Genomic DNA, 20,907 nt, shown 5'->3' with positions numbered 1-20,907 from the left:
GGCTCTCTACTGGTGATTATGGATCTTGTGAACAGCTGCTTCAGCCCCTGACGCCTTGAATCCCCTACTGTGACAGACCACACCCTGGAAGTGTAGCCCAGAACAAACCCCTTCCCTTAGAAATAGATCTGGATTGGAAATAAAGGAGTATAAGGATGAATGAAATGATAGTATAAGTTTGATTTTAAGTAAATACATTATATATTTCTTAAAATAGAGTGAGTTCATTCTATAAATTACCTTGGAGAGAAGTTTTATAATAGTGTTGTTAATCATCAATTTAATGGTCTTGAGAGACCCTCAGACACATTATCATTATGATATCTAGTTTAAGAATATTAAAACCAGGAAAGTTAATGCCTAAAATCAGAATGTTACTGATTAGTAACATACCTTACTAATAAATGCATTAAGAGACATCATTCAACTTCAGTCTCTAGCTTTGAAAAGGGTTCTTGAAACAGTATGTTCTAGTCACTCAGGTTAGTACAGTTTCTTGGTTTCTTATCAGTTTTGTAAATCATCACTGTTTTGGACAAAATAAAGTTTCTCTGTGTAAGTCAGTAAATATTCAGAAATAAGAGATTTTTAAAATAAATGCAGCTTTATTATAGAGAAATAGTATCTTAAATTCTAACAATGCATCCTTGATTTAATGATAAAAAAAGACTTGTTAGTAATCAGCCCTGAATTAATTTTATTCAAATGAATGCTATTATAATTCTTGAAAATAGCTTTGTCTATTGAGTTGTTAAATATTTCCCTCTGAAATTTTGTTTATATTGTCCCTTTGCTTAGCAAAATATAATACAGATTTAAGTGCATTTTTAGCCCATTGCAATCTACACAGAGGCCAAACCAGCAGATTGCAACTTAGGTTTTAGTGTTTCATTACATTCTCTTTAAGTCCACAGTGATTAATATGGTCTTTCCATATTAATTTGGATTTGCAGGCTGTATATGAAAGTTTGCCTGGAGATAAAGACTCTTGGGAGGACTGTTTCTATCTGATCCTGTCTGCATTTTAGAAAGGGCCAGAGCTCTGAAGTACTGAGTGATTTATGGCTGTGTATTATTAGAAAGAATGATGACTCTCACATACAGCTGAAACTGTTTCTAAAAGTCATGGTATCATGGGGGCTGCATAGATGACTGGGCACTTAAGAGTACTGGTTGCTTTTTCAGAAGATCCAGGTTTCTAGAGTCTATATGGTACTAACAACCTTCTGTAACTGCACTTCCAGGTGATTCAATGCCTCCTCTGACCTCTTTGCATGCCAAACATGCATGCAGTACACAGATGTTCATGCAGGCAAAAAACTCATACTTAGAAAATAAAAATATTTTCAAAGTCATCATCTGTCTTTTTGATCCGATTGATCACGATTTTTTTTTCTTTTTGTACTTTTCCAGCATCCTGAGCACTAAGCAGACAAACCAAAAGAACTATTACTGTAATGCAGGCCTGCAGTGGAGCTGCTCAGGCATAAAATAGGAATTGTGTTTTACAGTGTTACAGTAAAAACTGGAAAGTTGATTTATTGGTTAGGAACTGAATAGACTGAATTGTGGAACTGGGTTGGTGGCATCCAACCTCATGTGGAAGTTGAACTAAACCTTAATGTTAGTATAGTTTAGATATTTTTTGTATGATTTTCACTATGATGTATGAGGCCCAATAGGCATGAGCTTTTTAAAAAAATTTATTTAAGAACAGTGCTATTCTATATCACCAACAAACTACAAGAGGTGTTATTTTATCATATCCTTAATAATATGGACTATTTTTCTTTACAGATAAGAACACCAAATACAAATTTAATGGGCTATAAATGGCTCTGCTTTGTACTGTTTTCTGTATATTTTGCTATTGATATTTTCTCATGTATATAGTTATCCTAGGACATCCTATATCCTACACACTGGGTGATTGTATATATTTGCTCAAATCTATATGTTTGTGCCCAGTCTAGTATTTTTGTTTTATTCTTTTGGTACAGTTGAAAGCATTTTTTTTCTTTTGAATCTTCATATCTGGAAAATGAGAGACCAAGGCCTCAGCAAAACTACAACTGTAGCACAAAGATCTGAGCAGGAGGCAGTCTCACCCAGTCAGCTAGACTTGATTGCCCCTGACCTACCCCTGACCTCAGCCCTAGCCATAGGAGCCATGAACTCTTCACCACATAGGGAGAGGCCAATCAGAGGAGTAAACAACTCCAGGAATCCTCTTGCTGAAGACTACCATGTTGCAATTCTCCAGACCAGGGTAACCAATCAACTCAGCTCAGATACCGGTTTTGAGCCAATCCCAAGTCTGTAACTATGCAGTTTTGGAGAGATTGAGCGATAAATCCTAAATCTATAGCTATGGCAATTTGGAATTCTTCAAGCTTGGTCCTTTTTGCCTGGACACTATAAAAACCACCACCCTGCGCTCTCTCCTGCTCTACTGCTGCTGTTGCTGCTGCTGCTTGGGAAGGCTGGAGAGGCCTATGTTAACTAGCAGTAAAGACTCTGCTTTTACATCAGATTCTGTCTCTTGGTGGTACTTTGGGGTTCCTGACTTTGTGTGTAACAGGAAATAGTGTCATAGGGCCTAGAATTCAGTAGTAAAAAGTGAAGAAAGGTTACATTATGTTTTTGTTTGTTTGCTTGTTTGTTTTTTTGCAGCTTCCAGTAAAGTTAGTTGTTCTTTCAGAACCACACTCTTTTGATAAAGTATATAAAGTGTATAAATGTGTTTGTATGATCAAAGCTGTGTGGTACACCCTTCAGCAGAGCATTTGGGGATCATGGAAGTGGAGCACTTACTCCAGGCTAGAGCAGAAGCAGTTTGGAAAAGGCTTGGCACTATGTTACCTTGAGTTTTTCTTTTTTCTTTTGTGTTTACTGCCCTTCATCTTACAGAGGTACAGGTATATGTGTAATAACTTCCTGTGAACATGCAAGGCCTTCACCCCTTTATTGCCCCATCAGGTAAACCTTATTATACTAAGATTCATAGAGCATATGTCTGATTTTCTTAGAATTGATGTTCTTAGATTGAGGGTTGTGAATGTTTTTTATATCTTTGATGCATAGCATTAGATAACCTTTCACTGTAGTGTATGTTTCTATATACAGAGTATGAGAGTCTAGTTCAGTGTACTCTTGTCAACACTGTGTTTTATATTGACAAACATGATAAGCAGATAATGACATCTTGTTTTTTGGGTTGATTTTCATCTCAGTTATTGATATAGCCAGACATACTTTAATGCATTTATTGACCCTTTCATTTTCTCCTTAGGGGTTTGTAGTCCTGTATCAAACTTACCTTTTAGGGAGTTTGTCTTGTTCTTACACATATATTAGTGATTGTGCCTACAAAGTTATCTTTTTACATTTGCCTTAGCATTTTATTTCTTTCATGAATAGCTGTTAACTTCTTTAGGAGTGTTTTATTATTTTTTTTCCAGTTTTAAACATGTAATTATCTCAAGATTTAATGAAGTTCAAAAAAAGATACCATTAAAGTTGGAACATAAATGTATCTTTCTTTCACTAACCTTGTCCAGAAAACTTAAAAGGTTTTGCTGCAATTTTTTAAGGTTTATTTCATTTTTATTTTGTGTATATGACTGTTTTGCCTTCATGTATATGCACTATGTGTGTGCCTGGTGCCTACAGAGACCAGAAGAGAGCAACAGATCCTTTGGAACTGGCACTACAGACCATTGTACACTATCATGTGGGTGCTGGTAACCAAAACTGGGTCCTCTTTAAGAGCAACAATTGCTTTTAACTGCTGAGGCATCTCTCCAGCCCCCATCACAATTATTTAAAGAATGATTTCTGGTTTTGATTTTCAGCTTTCTCTGTTAATGTTTTCATCTCTGTGCTTTCACTTTCTGCCTCTTAGGTATGAAGCTCTCTTTCCATTAGTGTTGTCCTGCTTGATGTTTGTCTGGATACACATGGAACAAGAGACCCTGCACCAGCCTGGTGTTTCCTGTAAACAGAAGGTAGCTGTCCAAACCATTGCTGCTTTGATTTAAAATATTCTCTGTGCTATAAGAATAGTTGTGTTATTTCACTAAAAATTCTTTCTGCCTAGAATTCTAGCATTTAAAAAGCTTAGCAAATTTTACTTAGTATTAATAATTAAGGTATCGAAAAAACCAAAAACATTAAGGTAAACAATTAACACATAAGGGAAATTTTAATTTTTAACAAAACACAATTGTACAGTTTTGTATGACATGATTGTGTTGGCTTTTCATAGAAAATTATTAAGAATCAAATAAAAAATCAATATATGGTGAGCAACACATCTCAATGGATAAAAGTGTTTGGTACTTGGCTACCACACTTAATGATCTGAGATCAAGTGGTAAGAGAGAGCCAAGACCTCCACATACATGTAGCATATGCACTACATGCCCCAGCACATGCACACACCTGTTTTCACCTCCAGTTTTCCCTTCTGACAGTTCACTTGAGCATAAGGTGATATTTAAGTACCCATTGTTGTTTCTGTATCCATCCTAATCCAAGGTGCTTATTCTGTCATCTTAGAGATTGTGGCCTCTGACTATATCTTCGACAGTTTGCATACTATGCTATGCTTAGAACTGGAAAAAAGCCAACCACTTTTTTTTAACTTATTTTTTTATTTAAATTAGTAACAAGCTTGCTTCACATGTCAATCCTAGCTCCCTCTCCTCCCCCTCCCCGCAGAGGAAGTGTAAAGGAGTAAATGTTTACTTTGTGCCACCTTTCTAATATTATATAACTGATTTAAGAAGACAAGAAGCTGATAAATGAAGTCTCTGAATAGTGATTTGAAAGTGAAATATTTATACAGGTTAGGAAAAATGACCAACTCTTACTTTAATAACACGTGATAAATACCACAACTTCATATAGCATGTTACTAACATATTTTGCCTTCGAGTACATTGTATTAAGATGTAATTATGCTATTTCACTGTTGTGGCTCTTTTTTAAATTTGTTTTTTATGTGGACACAGTATAAATTCTTAGCCATTTTTAATTTGTCTGTAAGCTAAATACTGTTGTCTATTTATGTGTATTAATATATTTCTTATTACCTCCCAGCTCACCAGCATTCAGTTCACCTGTAATACTGATATAGCTCAGTTGCGTCTGCTTGATCTGGATGACGTCCGCAGGGCCTTTTTCCTTGTATCCTTTCTTGGGACTTGTAAGATCTGCTAAACCCATTTTAATAGAGTAAGATGATAGAGAAGGTGTTTCTGCTTGTTACTTACTCCTGGTATTTTATTAGAGGCCAGTTAACTCTATTCTCAACTTGAGTTTTCTCATATATACAGCTCTCATCAAAATTTGGAGAGGCCAGATGCTAGGCATTTAGATCAAGGATAAAATGCTTGCTTAGCAAGCCCCAAGTCCTGGGTTCAACCCCTAGTAGTGCAAACAAATACTTTTTTTAGCTATAGAAAATGATGTTGCAAATCTGTATGGATCTTCACCATTCAGTGTCTTAGCAGTTAAGATTTTATCACATATGTCCATATTCCAAAATGTTGAAGGTGAAACTGAATTCTCTTTTTAACTCTCAACTCCTGTTTAATTTTTCCTGCCATAGAAGAAACTATCATGGGTTAGTATCTTGTGTGCTTTACCTGCGGCTTGTTAGGTCAACGCCTGTCTAACGGGTGGCCTTTGGATCCCATCAGAAGCATTACAAGCTTGAAAGATGTTATGGTGAAGACCTACTGGCTAGCTGCAAGAAATTCATAGGGAGTTAACTCGATTGAAAAATAATTACCTAAAATTTCAGCTTTACTGAGGTAAAATCGATAAAAAAATTATAGACATTGAAGATGTATAGCTTGATGCTTTGCCTAGCACAGTAAAATGATCACACAAAGTAATGGATATATCCTCATCTACTCAGCTGCTGTTTTCATTTCTTCCCTCTCTCCTTTCCTTCCTTCTTTATAGTTTTCTTCCCATCCTTCCTCTTTCCCTACTGCCTTCCCTCTCTATTCTTGTGATGATAATTAAAATCTTCTGTCCTTGCAGGCTTTAACACAATGCAGTTTCTGTATTACCATACTTAACCTTAGCTCTCTAGATCTTACTTATCATAGATAATTGAAAGTTTGGTTCTTTGACCTCATCTTCTTTGCCCCTCTTTCTGGTCCTTCCAAATACCATTCTACTGTTTTCTATGGTTCGTGGTTTCCTTCCCTTCATTTTTATTTTCATTGCTGTTCTCCTTTTCTTCTGTTGCATGATTCTGAACCATGGTTTTCATAGCCACCCTCTGTAGCCTGCTTCCTATGTCTAATGAGTAACAGCTTTTCCTCTAGCACTGTGAGACACCTCTGACATCCACTTCCCTTGCTTTGACCTCTTCTGACCTTGATAGCCCTCTCTCCACCATTTTCCTTGGAATCACCAGATACCTGTGTAACTGACTAACAACTGATGGTGCTCTTACCCAAGTAGCTCCCTAGACAGCCTCTTGCCTCTGAAATGGACTGCTGAGTCAGATCCCTAGACATCCTCCTGCCTCTGATGTGGACTACTGAACCAGCTCTATATGCAGCCTCCTGCCTTTGTCTTTCTATGCTTGTGTATTGTAAATCACTTGAATTTTCATTATGCTACTAACCTAAACTATTTGCTTCCCACATCATTTTCCCCAAAAATTTAAAGTTCAAATTTTTATTAACATGCTATTAGTCTATATTCCTTCCTTTAATTTTCCTGTGTCTTTTGATGAGCCATTAGCTCTTACCACACCTATTTACTGTTTCATTATGTAATTTATTTTTCCACTATGTCTACCAATTTTACCAGCATGTTTAAATCACTTTAAGATGATTTTATGCACATGTATGTTCTTAGAACATACCTCTGTTTAAGACAGGTGCCAGATAATAACTGTCGGTTGTTTAGGTGTTGAGTTCAGACAATGGCAGCATGGATACCTTTACAGCTTAGCTCACCAACTGGGATGCTGCCTTTACCCTAGAAGTTGTCATGATTTCTCTTGGATAGTCTCTGTACCCAATCTCTGTGCACATGTGTGATGATAAAAGGGCTCATTTTAACAAGGGCTTTCATTAAGTCAGGCCTCATTTTGAGTACTTAAATAGTAATACATTCTGGACACAAACAGGGTTGATGCCTAAACAAATCAGAGTTCAAGAAATGGAACCAGTAAGATGGTTCTGCAGGTAAAAGCACTTACTGTGTGTGCTGGTTAGTTTTGGTCAACTTGGCACAAACTATAGTTACGTGGGAAGAGGGAACCTAACTTAGGAATTGCCTCCATCAGATTGGCCTGTGGGCAAGCCTATCAGACACTTTTTTTAATGAATGATTGATGTGGGAGGACCCAGTCCACTGTTGTAGTGCTGCCCGTGGGCTGATAGTCCTGATTGTATAAGGAAAGCAGGCTGAGCAAGCCATGGTTAGCAAGTCAGTAAGCGGCATTTCTCTGTGGTCTCTGCTTCAATTCTTGCTTCCAGGTTTCTGCATTAGCTTACTACAATGATATACTGTGATCTGAATTTGTAAACCAAATAAATCCTTTCCTCCCCAAGTTGCTTTTGGTCAGGATTTATCACAGCAATTTAAAGTAGCTAATACACTGTGTAAACCAGATGACCTGAGTTTAGTTCTCAGAACCCACTGTGGAAGGAGAGAATCAAGTCTCCAAAGTTGTCCTTTAACTTAAACACACACACACACACACACACACACACACACACACACACACACACACACACACACTCATGCAATAATAATATTGAAAAACATTCTCTATTGAGTTGAGGTATTCTAAAGTATATTTTGTTTCTTTTTGAGCTTTTTGCAGAGCTTATGAGTTTCACAAGTAAAGGTATATAAGTATATGTAATAAGTATATGTAAGTAAAGCCATCTTGTAGCTGAAAATGTCTGGTGTTTTAGGCCTACATCCTTTTGAAAAAGTCATAAGCAACAACCACAGTTAGTTCATCCTGTTGATGCTTGAGAAGAGGAAAGTAGCTTTCTCAAGAGTCACCAGCAGCTCCACACACCTAATGGTTTTTAGGCCATTGGTTCAGTTTTCAGAATTTTGTAATGTATTCATCAGGAAGGCACTCAACCATCACTTTCAAACAAGTGATGATTAAACAGATAAAAAAGAAAATTGCTTTTGTAGTAGAATTGCTTTTTTTTTTTCCTAAATGAAAAAAAAAAAAAGTACCAAACACCAGATAGAGAAGCGATGGCTAAAGGACAAAGGAAAATTGGCTTGAATTCAAGTCCTTCCCTCCATTCTAGGGAGTGCCCTTTGCTAGATATTTGACTCAAATCATCAAAAAAAAAAAAAAAAAAAATGCCTGATTTGGATGTAGAGTTAGAAATCTTTCATTTGTAAACCAAGATTAGTCACTACTTGAAAGTTTGTCTTGACAAACAATAAATGATTTGGAAAGAAAGAAATTTTGGGTATTCTTACTTATTTAGGCATTTCCTTAACTGTGTATAGGTTTTCTTTTTAGTGACTGCATTTTTTGGAACTGGAAATATAGCTTCTATTAACAGGTAATGTTTTACATTTATTTACTTCTGTGTGTGTGTGTGTGTGTGTGTGTGTGTGTGTGTGTGTGTGTGTGCGTGCGCGCCCGTCCTCGCAGGCACACACTCAGGCCAAAAGAGTGTCAGATATACTGGAGTAACAGGCTGTTGTGAGCCACCTGATGACTTGAGTCCTTCAGAAGATCATCAAGTGCTCTTAACTGCTGAATTATCTCTTCAGTCACTTTATCTTGTTTCTGTATTCAATAATATAGTATACTGGAGCATAATATGATACTAAAGGAGATTAGCATACAGACTTATTTTGTTTATTCTAGAATGACTAAGTTTTAGTAAGAGTTGGTTCCAGAGAACCACTGAGCTTCTTTTTAATAGAATATTCTTTTAAAGTCACAGTGTGAATTCTAAAGTCTTTACTCTTTTCTTTATCGTTGTCTAGCTTTGACCTTGCCTCTGTGTATTGCTTTCTGACTGTGTTTAGTCCTTTCATGATGGGAGCTCTAATGATGTGGAAGGTTAGTTTTTTATTTTATTACTTGCATTAAATGATTTGTTTAAAGATTTTGATATTAAGTTTGTGTATCATTAAGATTGTAAAGTCATTGTGACAGAGGTACCCTTTCAAACTTGGTGCTGATGGAGGCAACCCTGAAACCTCTCTTCCACATATTGCTAATCTTTGCTTTATTCTTCAGACAATTGAGTATAAAAGAATAAGGATTGTTAGCCCAAGAAAAGTCTGAGATAATTAAAGACTGCACAGAGTAATAATCAAAACTGCAGTGTTGCTAAAGATGATGAAACTCACTGATCCCACTGGTCGCCAGGACAGCCACTGTGTTCTCATTTTTACTATGTAGCCAGAATTAATCAGTCCTTTCAACAAATGTGTTATTCAGTATTCTGTATATTTACTGTGTGAGGTACCAGGTGAGCTGACAGTATGAAAGTACTTACATGTTCAGATTTCTAGAGGTAAAGATTCTGGTAAAATATAGTTCATCTTCTTTAAGGAAATTGTATTAGTTGTTTTTCTGTTGCTGTAGTAAAACACCCTGATAAAAAGCAAGTTAGGGAAGAAAGGGTTTGTTTCACTTATAATTCTTGAGGGGACACAGTCCATTGTAACACAAGTTCTAAAAGGTCTTAATAATAAAAGCATGGAGTCAGATATTAGGGGGTAAAAGCTGAAAGATCAGAGAAGCAGAGCAGCCAGCTACTAGAACTCTTACCTCTATGAAATCCTCAGACTGAAAAGAGAACCCAGTTCGTGTCTCCTCCCACCTATATTCCTCTCTTTGTGAAGCCATCTCATTTCCTGTCTGTCTGTACAGACCTCCAGACCTCTATAGTAGATGGGGGCTAGCTCTGCTCTCTGATCTTCAGACAAGCCTTATTTGTTGGAGTATAAACAAGGTATCAACAAATTTCCCCCCTTTTTTTGTCTAAAAATAAGAAGGTTATTGTGGTGATAGGTTATTTATGATTTATTAAAGCATGCATGCCGAGGAATCAGAAAGCAAAGCCAGCCTTAAGCTATAGTGATCAGGCAGTGGTGATACCCGCCTTTAATCCCAGCAGCAATAGAGCTAGGTGATGGTAGGCACACACCTTTAATCCCAGGACCTCAGGATTAAGAGGTAGACAATTTCTCTTAGTTCAAGGCCACACTGACTACCAAAATTGATCCAGCCCTAAAGAAACAGCTCACACAAAGGTGATTTCAGCACCTGGTATCACAAGCCTTTAATCCCAGCATTAGGGAGGTATATAAGACAGGAGCAGGGTCTCAGCTGGCATTCAATCTGTAAATTAGTCTCTAGCCACATTGAGGAGAGCATAACAGTCTGAGTGAATCTGAGGAATGGTGAAGGTGGGAGTAGTTTGTGGATGCCCCTTTAGTCTGAGCTGAGCTGAGGTAGAGGTAAGAGCTAGTGGCCGGCTGCTTTGCTTTTCTGATCTTCAACTTAAAGCTTAAACCCTACTGTCTGTCTCTTTTGTTTTTTGTGCTACAGGTTATAACTAATGAGAAAAACTATATACAATAAGTACAATAACTATACAATATATACAGGCAATACCTACATCAGCAATGCCTAGTCCATTAATAATTGACAAATTCAAACAAAATACTTCATAACTATCCTATTTTGGTGAGTCCAAAAGTTGTTGCTAATTCACTTTCTATTTTAACTTGCATTACCAAAACTATCTTTTTATATCTCTCAACCTTATACACTTTACATTTCTTCAGTGAATTTTTTTTCTGCATCTGGTAACAAGGAAAAATTACAACTATAACTATAAAGTCTTCAATTCGATTAGAGACCTGAGAAAGAAATAATATTACTTGAGTAAGCAGGAAGTGCCAACAAGTGACTTCCAAAATATATGAGAAATGACTGAAACAGCTCGCTGCCTGGACAGTTACCCAAGGTTCCTCTGAAAAATTGGGACATCCATCTTTAGCCTACAGGCCTAGCAAATCTGACTGATTTTTCTGTGAAGCAGGATATTCTGAAAGGCTGTCCTACCTTGTCTTGACAAGGTTTGGCAGTCCTTTCTTTTGTGTCCTGCTTGTCCAATTCAGACAGCAAGTCAGCAGTCGAGACAAGAGCACTTTCTTGTCCAGTGGCTAACTTTTTCCACAAAGAAAGTAAACTTCATGTGGAGTTTCTTTGATGCCCCTCATCTCTGAAGTAAATTGGTGCTATCAGGAGCAAACATGTTTCATTGTCATAAAAAAGAAAAGAACCTATGTTATTAAAACATTTTAAATGCCATATTCTGCAGATCTCTGAAGTGTTTGAAGATGACCTTTCTATCTAAAATATATCTCATTAAGCCTGAAAACATACTCAATATGACTACAAGTTCGATTGTAATAGGTGACCAATTACTAAACTGAATTTCCTTATTATCCTAAATAGCTGGTAATGATAACTTTAAAGGGCTAAAAATTTGCATTACATTGTTAAACAAGTTGCATAGGTACAATACTTTGAACAAGATTAGAAATGTATGTATATAGTATGTTCTAACAAAAATAATCCCAACTTTGTATCAATATATGTAAATATCCAAGCCAATGTAAAATATTTAAAACTAGTAGTTGCTTTTTTGGCTTAAAAGTGGATCCAATAATATACATTTTCATTCTATTTCTATATCCTCCTTTTCTCTTTTCAGAGTAGATTCAATAATCTACCCTTTTATCCTATCATTTCTCTATCCACCTTTTATCTTTTCAAAACAAGAACTCTGAATCTAATCTCCTTTGTTCAACTTTTGTCCTGAACATTACCAGTAACAACTTGTAACCAATCCCTCTAAACAATGGCAAATATCTATAACCCATTGAATGACCAAAAACCACCCACCCCACCTCTTAGGAATGTGGGCGTTGTCCTGCGAGGTTGCAGGTTAAGATATCTTTATTCAAATAATACCGGCCAAGCACAAGCCAGAGCCTGCCCAGAGGCAGCAAGCTAGGGAGGCCAGAGAGGGCTCTCATGTCTCTGCCACACCTTAAGAACTCCCCATGCGTCATCCTGAACCTCCCCTGACCACGCCCTGACAGGCGTGGTTAAGCAAACCTGTTGCCAGCTCTTAGGAAGCATGGTTACGTGTCTCCTACAGGGCGTCATGTTCTTCAAATTACTTCCTGCTCTTTGCCAGTGATGGCATCTTTAGGGGATCCTGAAACGAAAAATTTGTGGTATTGTCAAGTCCTGGGAGAGTTAGCTGTATTATTTGTTGTACAGTCTCAGCATAATGGGAAAGTCCTGGCTAGAGTAGTCTGTGAGGCTGAATCAGCTAGCCACCTCAAAAATACCCTGAGCAGTTTATAGTTCAAAGCTGATCTTTAGGTGGTGTTTTTCAGTTTAGTAGCGTTGTCACTGTCCTGATAGAATGGTCATTGGGGACCCCATTGTCTTTTTGGAGACTTCAAAAGTCACTGTTAGGTGTGGTCATGGTTCACTGCAGAAAACTAACATTTTAAATGTCATATACAGCAGATCTCAAAGAGGTTTAAAGAATTAATATTTGTTATGTACATCCAGAGTGTAAAAACTTAATTCCTAGTTATATGAAAGGGACTTAAATCCAAAATCATGTACATGAAGCTAGATAAAGCCTTTTTCTAGAATTAGCTACGAGTCTATATGACCATTAATATAACAAAAACTTACTTAATAAATTTTTAACTAATACTTGTACCTTGAGAAAAGCTTCAAAGACTCAAAATAGAACCAAAGGATTGTGAGATTAGTGAAAATAAAATAGTCCCTTAATTTTTGTTTTTCTTCTGTCACATATCAAGTGGCTTTTCTGACATAAGACAGTTATTGTAGATTTTATTTTAATAAACATGCTTGGGTTGGAGAAGGAGAGAGCCACATTCCAACTCCAAAGCCAGCTTTAATTTTTAATTGGTCTAGGACTACAAAAAGACCATTTGCATTATATGTCTGCAGAGAAAAGCAGAAACAAACATTTGGGAAGATACATGAAATTTTATCCTGTTGGAGATATGATATACTAATAGGCCAATTCACTCTTTTTCTTGGGACACTTTTTGTCTGGATGATTTGTCCTTTTTCCTCAGATGTCTCATTTGTCCAGTGGTCTTTAGATTCCTTAGCTGGATGCCTTCATTCTCCTGAAAAGACAAAAACAAAACCCTTTCCCAACCCTAATTTTGGGGGAGGTTCCCTTATGGCATGTTATAGCTGATCAAATTTAAAGCATTTGTTATTTTTAAAGTTAGTTTTGATTGAATGGCCATGCTGTTTGATTAACTATCACCTCTTCTAATCGAGCAGTGTCTCTTGTTAAAATCTAATTTTTATCAATTTTGATGGTATCTATAGATTTGCTTTTGACATGATTTTTTCAATGAATTTCTGAGGTCTCCAGCACATTTCCTATCGATAGTTGATCAGTTTTATCATTACCTTGTGCTAGAGGGCCTGGCAGACATGTATGGGATCACATGTGATTGATACATATATTGATTCTTATTCCTGATTATATCTTGTAACTGAATAAATAATAAGGCTAATTCTGTATCATCTGGTATAAATTCAGCAGTTTCAATACGCAAAACAACTTTCTGCATATTGTGAATCAGTAGCTATGTTGAGAGGTTCCATAAAATCCATTACTACCATGAGAATAGCATATAATTCTGACTTTTGGACAGAATCATAAGGGCTTTGAGCAACTTTACTTAAAATTTCTGGTTTGTGACCTGCTTTTCTTGATTTATTTTCATTAGTATAGAATGTAGAGGCTCCAATTATTGGTGTTTCCTGTATAGTGTGAGGAGGGATCCAGTTAGTTCTCTTTATAAATTGAATTCTCTCTTGCTTTTGGGATATTTGTTGTTAATCTCTCCCAAAAGATTACTGCAAGCTCTTTGCCATAGTGCTGTTTGTGCACATATTTGTCAATTTCATCATTAGTAAAAGGTACTACAATTTCTACAGGGCCTATTCTTGCTAATTGATGAAGTCTCAATTTTCCTTTTATAATCAACTCAAAAACCTTTTTTGTTTTTCTTCAAACCTCTGAAAATCACCTTTCCTATCCATGTACTATGATGGTTATGAGATCCATTCTTCCAGGGGTGCTAATCTTGCCTTTAACAGCCTAATTATTCTTTTGCACTGTTCATTAGAATTTCAAAAGCTAGAGATTCAATTATTATTTGTCTAGCTTCTGAATCAGGTATCATTCTATTTACTGCTGAAATCATTCTTTGTAAGAAATTTGTGAAGGTTTTTTTTGGGGCCCTGTAAATCTTTATTAAATGACTCATTTTTTTTTCTGCTTCTCCAATTCTGTCCCAAGCATTCAAAGCTGCTATGCTACATAAATGTAGTGTATTGTCATCATATAGAAATTGCCATTGTGCATCAATATAATCTCCCTCTCCAGGTAGTTGGTCTTGGAACATTCCCATTCCTCTAGCCCTACTTTGTTGTTCAGTGGTCTTAGCTTCATCCTTCCACCAGGTCCACCACTATAATGGAGGACCAGGCTTTAAGATTGCTTTAACCAAGTCTCTCCAGTCTCAAGGGATAAATCTGTTACAAGTTGGACATGAGTTTCACATCTGATTCACAAAAGGTGAATGAATGCCATACACGACTATCACTTCAGTGAATCTCCTTAAGTCTAACATTTCCATAGGAGTCCATTTAATGCTTGCACAGCCTTGGACATATCTGTCATTTGCCGGTTCCTGTAAAGTAACTGGATAAATTAAAGTTGGTTGTTTGAAAACCTTAGGCTGTTCCTCTCTAACCTTATAATACAACATTGAAATTGGTTCTCCATTAAATTCCTCTGGGCCTAAATATCTCTATGATCTGTTTTATTAAGTTTTTCTAAAAGTTGTATCTTAGCATTCATATTAACCAACTTTTTAGTAATAAAGAAAAACTGATAATGTTTATAATTGATATTACATAAGTCCTATCTAAATTAGCTATACACTCATTTAGTTATTCCATTTTCAACTGCCCATTGTATTATCATACAGATACCTAAATCCCCCCATTATAATAGTGTTTCCCATTTTTTAATGTGGGAAAAAAAAACTTTTTAAAAAACTAATCCCCCCTTTTGAGACTTCCCAATTGTCTCACCAAATCTTCGAAGCAAGATGGTGCACCTTAAAGCTGTGTAGCATGTTTGGTAGGAGAACACAGGTGGTGTACGGCCTGGCTGAGGCCAGGTGCAGCTGCTAGCATGTAGCTGACAGCAGCAGTCTGAGATGGGGCGGGGTCTAGGGAAAGCCTGCAACCCATGTGAGAGGGGAATAAGAGAGAGAAAGATGTGGGGGGGAGGAGGAGACACTGGACATGGGATTGTGTGGAAGAAGCATGTGTGATAGGAGCTGCCTGAAGGCAGAGCCTGCAGGTCTAGGTTGGGTAAGTGCTGTGCCATGTGGAGCCTAAGGGCATGTCCTGTGGTATCTGGAGCCTTTGTGCTTCTGGAGTTTGGGTGGCAGCTGGAGACTGTTTTAGAGAGGCTACAACAGAAAAATCCCTAATTCACTTAGTGGCTTCGGGAAAAAAAGAAAAGAAAATCTAGCTGGATGGGTTGGTAAGTCCAGCAGATGCTCTGTGTGCAGCTCTGACCTGTGCTAATGGCTGTAAAACACAGGCAAGTGGCTTCTTCATGAATTGGCGTCTTTAACTTGGACTCCAATATGTAACACGAGTTCTAATAAGTCTTAATAATAAAAGCCTGGAATCAAATATTAGGGGGTGAAAGCTGAAAGAGAAGCAGAGCAGCCAACCACTAGGTCTCTTATCTCTACAGAATCCTCAGTCTGAATAGAGACTGAGTTCCTTTCTCCACCCAGCCATCTAACTTCCTGTCTGTACATACCTCCAGACCTCTATGGTTAGCTATTGGCTAGCTCCACCCTCTGATCTTCAGACAAGCTTTATTAGGGTATAAACAAGATATCGCCACAGTCCATCATGACAAGAATTGCACAGAAGCAGAAGCATAAATCCAGCCTGGCAGTCAGAAAGCAGAGAGATCACATTTTATCTGCACACAAGAAACAGGGAGAACAAGAAGTGGAGCCAGACTATAAACTCTCAAAGCTTGCTCGTGATGTACCTCTTTCTATAGGACTTGACCACCTAAAGTTCATAACCGTCCAAACAGTGCCACCAGCTGGGGACCAAGTGTTCAAATATACAAGTCTGGCAGGGTGGAGGGTGGGGGAATTTCTCATTGACATCATCATAGTTGTTATACTTAACCTGTTTCCTCTACTAATTTTTCTCTTGTATAGTACTTGGCAATCTTATATGTATTTATTTAAATATTTAGATATATAAATAATAACTGTTGAAGGTATATATTCTCTAGTAGTGGTTTTTGTACTGCACCAGTTATATTGAAGTTTTTACTATACTAATAGAAATGTAATTTATGAAATAGTAAAAAGACATTGGGCATTTTCTTATAGACAGACCCTATTCTCTATTGAATTGTTTCCTTAATCATCATTCTTTAAAATTTTTTTAAAATCATTTTTAAGTGGTTTTCTTTGCTTAGTCTAAAGACTATGATACTACTTTAAAATTTTAAGAAAATCAAATTACATCAGTAGACCTTTAATTTCTGTCATAATTCAGTAAGCTGTAACAACATAATGCACTTGACAACTTGACAACTGACGAGTATTGTGGTGAATGCCCTCTTGAACTCTGTTGTATTCATATGTCCTTCTTTTGAGAGGAATCTTATTCATTTCTGAACATCATTTCTTTTCTATAGCCACTCCAACTTATGAAATATAAACAGTATTTTGGGAGATATGGGAGGAGTAGAAGGGAGAAGTAGGTAGTATATATGATTGTATTTCCTTGTTTGCATGTACAAAGAATAAAAAATTAAAAACTTGATTATTGGAAATTAATACTTCACAAATACTGATAATATTGTCTCTAGATCAGTGGTTCTCAGCCTGTGGGTTGCAACCCCTTTGGGGGTTTCATATCAGATATCCTTCATACCAGATATTTCATTATGATTCATAGCAGCAACAAAATTACAGTTATGAAGTAGCAATGAAATAATTTATTGTTGGGGGTCACTACAACAGGAACAACTGTATTAAAGGATCACAGCATCAGGAAGGTTGAGAACCACTGGTCTAGATGAAGAACTTTCAATTACTAAAAAATCTTATGTTTCTGTATATGTTCTCAAATATACTATATTAAGTATAACTTTATAATCAGAAGTAAAATAACATTTTTAAACTCAAAAAAGCAATAATAATATATCCAAGTTGTGTTCCCAGTGCTGTAGTATCTAGTAATAAGCTAAGTCCATTGATCCGTGTATCACATCAGCAGGCTGCATAACTGACTTGCTTTAGGCATTATCCTTCATATGCTCTTGGAAATATGAACATAGTCATGAATCAGTAGAATGTGTCAAATAGGGCAAAATTTGTAGATTTAAATTTGGAATACATGCTAATGTTTGCTGTTATTCTTTGTGTATTATTGTTGGGTTTTAAATCATTTTCTCAGTCCCATGTGAAGGTTTCATGCTTTATCTCCATTGCCCCTCAACTGGTAATATATAAGTTATTTGAGAGATTGAAGGTCATTCTGCAAGCAGAAATAGTATTTGCTTCTAACATGTTTCAGGTGCTTGTTACCATTGACATCATTTGTTGTTCTTTGAAACAGATTTTAATTCCATTTGTTCTTGTGATGTGTGCCTTTGAAGCAGTTCAGATAACTACACAGCTGTCATCAAAAGGGTAAGATAAATGCTTATGAAGCCCTGGGTTTCTCCATTTTTCACAAATGTGAGAGAACATTTGGAGATTTTTTTTTTTATGGTGATATCTCCGGAAGTTCCTTTATTTATTTATTTATTTATTTATTTATTTTTATTAGAAAGAAAATTATTTTACATGTCAATCCCAGGTCTACCTGTCCCTCCGCTCCTTCCCTGCTCCCCCAACTAACACCCTACCCATCCCATATCTTTTCTGCTCCCCAGGGAGGGTGAGGCCTTCCATAGGGGGTCTTCAACGTCTGTCATATTCTTTGGGATAGAGCCTAGGCCAGCCCCCTTGTATCTAGGCTCAGGGAGTATCCCTCCATGTGGGATGGGCCCCAAAGTCCATTCCTAGGAATAAGTACTGATCCACTACAAGAGGGCCCATAGATTTCCAAGGTCTCCTCACTGACACCCACATTCATGGGATCTGGATCAGTCCCATGCTGGTTTCCCAGCTATCATTCTGGGGACCAAGAGTTCTCCCTTGTTCAGGTCAGCTGTTTCTGTGGATTTCACCAGCCTGGTGTGGACCCATTTGCTCATCAGTCCTCCTTCTCTGCATCTGGATTTCAGTTCAGTTCAAGGTTTAGCTGTGGCTGTTTGCTTCTGCTTTCACCAGCTGCTGAATGAAGGCTATACTATGGCATATGAATTAGTCATCAATCTCATTATCAGGAGAGGGCATTTAAGGTAGCCTCTCCTCTGTTGGTTAGATTGTTAGTTGGTGTCATCTTTGTAGCTCTCTTGACTTTTCCCTAGTGCCTGATTTCTATTTAAACCTATAATGTCTCCCTGTATTATAGTATCTCTTAACTTGCTCTCTTCTGTTCTTCCCCCAACTCAACCTCCCTGTCCCATCATGTCTTCCTCACCCCTCCTCTTCTCCCCTTCTCATTCTCCTAGTTCCTTCTCCCCTCCCTCCATGCTCCCAATTTGCTCAGGAGATCTTGTCCCTTTCCCCTTCTCCAGGGGACCATGTGTGTCTCTCTATTAAAATTTGTAACACAAGTTGTGTTTTAAAATTTAGAAATTTTCCAGTTTTAAATTTAAGTTGTCATTAGAGGAAATTGGCTAATTAGGGCCCTTAGCTGACAAATATGCTTCCTCTGCAATAAAACATTAGAATCTTATTCAAGATACTGAAGATTCTCTAGAAAAACATAAATTTTAAATACTTTAGCTAATTATTTTTCTGTTATAGGTATAATGCCACCTACAAAAAATGAAGGGCTATTGTTACAATTTATTTTGGCTTATTTCTTAAAAACATATTAAACACATTTGTTAACACTTTCATTTTGTATGGGATGACATTAACTTTTTTGTATATCAATAATTTACAATAATTTACATTGACAAATGTGTGAGAAAGATTCTGAGTTTTGAGATATTTCTGGAGCAGTCAGTCTTCAGCATTCAGTATTCTGAAAGAGAAGTTGTTAACCAAGGTTTTGTTTTCTTTAACCCATAAAATTACCTCATCAGCACAGAGATTTTCTGAAAAACACTTATAAATAGCACTTTTATAAGTGAATCACACTGGCACAGTCAATGCTAAAAGGATGAATAGTATTAACATAAATTTGCATGTTTTCTTGATGAGCTTAAGCTAAAACTCGGTTTAGCATTTTAATATGTATGCACCATAATTTTTTTAAAAAAAGATTGCCTTCTACTGTTTAGAAATAGTGAAAATCTTATTTCTAGTTCAAAAGAAAATAATCTTTCAGGATATTTACATGAATTTAATAGTGAAAACATATACTCCTTATCAATATCATTCAGTTGACTGTTGCTGTTGCTTAGATGCAATAAAAACTAGTGAGTAGCAAAATGTGCTTTCCTGCATTTCTGCAAGTAGACAAGATTTCTCAGAAGGAATTTTAATTAAGCCTTGTATAAGAAGAACAGGGGGAAATGGGATAAAAACAGAAAGCTCACTGACATACGTGAATATATACATGTATTTGTGTGCCTGTGTGTGGTAATTCTGTATTGAGAATGCAATGAAATCCTAAACACATGCAGTGGTAGCAATATCAATGGCTTAAAAAAAAAAAAAACAAAACAAAAAACAAAAAAAAAAAACTTCTTTTGACTCTTAAGCCCCTGAAAGGCATTGACATTTCCCCTGTGTAGCAGAAGCTCCCCATGTTTAATATGCCATCCATTCAACTAAGTTATTCCAGTAGATTTTTAATTTCTTTTTGGTTTTAAACGTTACCCATCGTAGACGCCAGATTGTGACTTCCCTCTTTGCTTATTTGCTTCCTTACCTCTTGTTCAAGTCTTGCCCTCCTGTCTCTTATCTTCACAGAGACATTTTGTTTCTGTTGCTAAAATTTTAGAATTTTTAAAAGTCTGAGGGATAAGGGAGCTTTGTTTACATTCTGGTTGTTTATTATACTCACACTGCCAAGACTTAAATTGAGTGTAACACACCAATGTGATGGTTCTACCTACATTTCTTCTTCCCCACTTCTTAAAATATGTATTAGATAAAGTCAGGTAGAAAAGCCATGTTAGCATTATTTGACATCACTTAAAATGAACTTTTCTAATTGTCATTTTTTTGTCTTGTTCCTCAGTCTACATAACTAAGCTCATCATAAAGCCTTGTACATTTTGGGTAAAGGCCGTAAAAGAACATGTAGATTTGAAGGTTATGTGACAAATGATGGACTAAGAATGCTTTGTGTTGTGAGCAATAAAACAAACAGTAAACATGTTTTCTGTTGTGGATAGTCTACTGGGTGCATCTGCAGCCAAGCTGTCCATCCTTCTATTCTTACGTCTTTCTTTTATCTTCCTGAGTTACCTTAGGATATTTTTCACAATTGGGTTCTAATGTATTTGAAAGACATACCTATTACATTGTATCTAATTTTTTTCCTTTATTTTTCAGCCTTTTCCTCATTGTTCTTGTCATATCAGACATCATGGCTTTGGTAAGGCACTTACTTATATCAGTATACATCAGATGAAGAAACTTAGGTTCTGT

General features: G+C 36.6%; 1 protein-coding gene across 3 annotated transcripts in view; it reads left to right on the top strand.

Annotated features, from left to right (window-relative positions):
* Pign (phosphatidylinositol glycan anchor biosynthesis class N) overlaps positions 1-20,907 on the top strand; it is a 137,158-nt gene that overhangs the window by 73,286 nt on the left and 42,965 nt on the right. For all 3 annotated transcript variants that reach the window (XR_003485762.2, XM_027417857.2, XM_027417856.2), the window contains exons 22-27: positions 3,905-4,007; positions 5,104-5,190; positions 8,521-8,576; positions 9,010-9,085; positions 17,807-17,880; positions 20,812-20,854. Coding sequence is in view for 2 of the 3 variants with exons in the window: in XM_027417857.2 (XP_027273658.1) it covers positions 3,905-4,007; positions 5,104-5,190; positions 8,521-8,576; positions 9,010-9,085; positions 17,807-17,880; positions 20,812-20,854 (439 nt within the window). In the remaining variant the exon portion in view is untranslated. The remainder of the gene's footprint in view (positions 1-3,904; positions 4,008-5,103; positions 5,191-8,520; positions 8,577-9,009; positions 9,086-17,806; positions 17,881-20,811; positions 20,855-20,907) is intronic.

Source organism: Cricetulus griseus, chromosome 5, assembly GCF_003668045.3.
Source record: "Cricetulus griseus strain 17A/GY chromosome 5, alternate assembly CriGri-PICRH-1.0, whole genome shotgun sequence".
In the NCBI taxonomy this organism is placed as follows: Eukaryota; Metazoa; Chordata; class Mammalia; order Rodentia; family Cricetidae; genus Cricetulus; species Cricetulus griseus.
The sequence above is the reverse complement of the archived record's forward strand: the minus strand, read 5'-3'. Positions and strand labels throughout refer to the sequence as shown.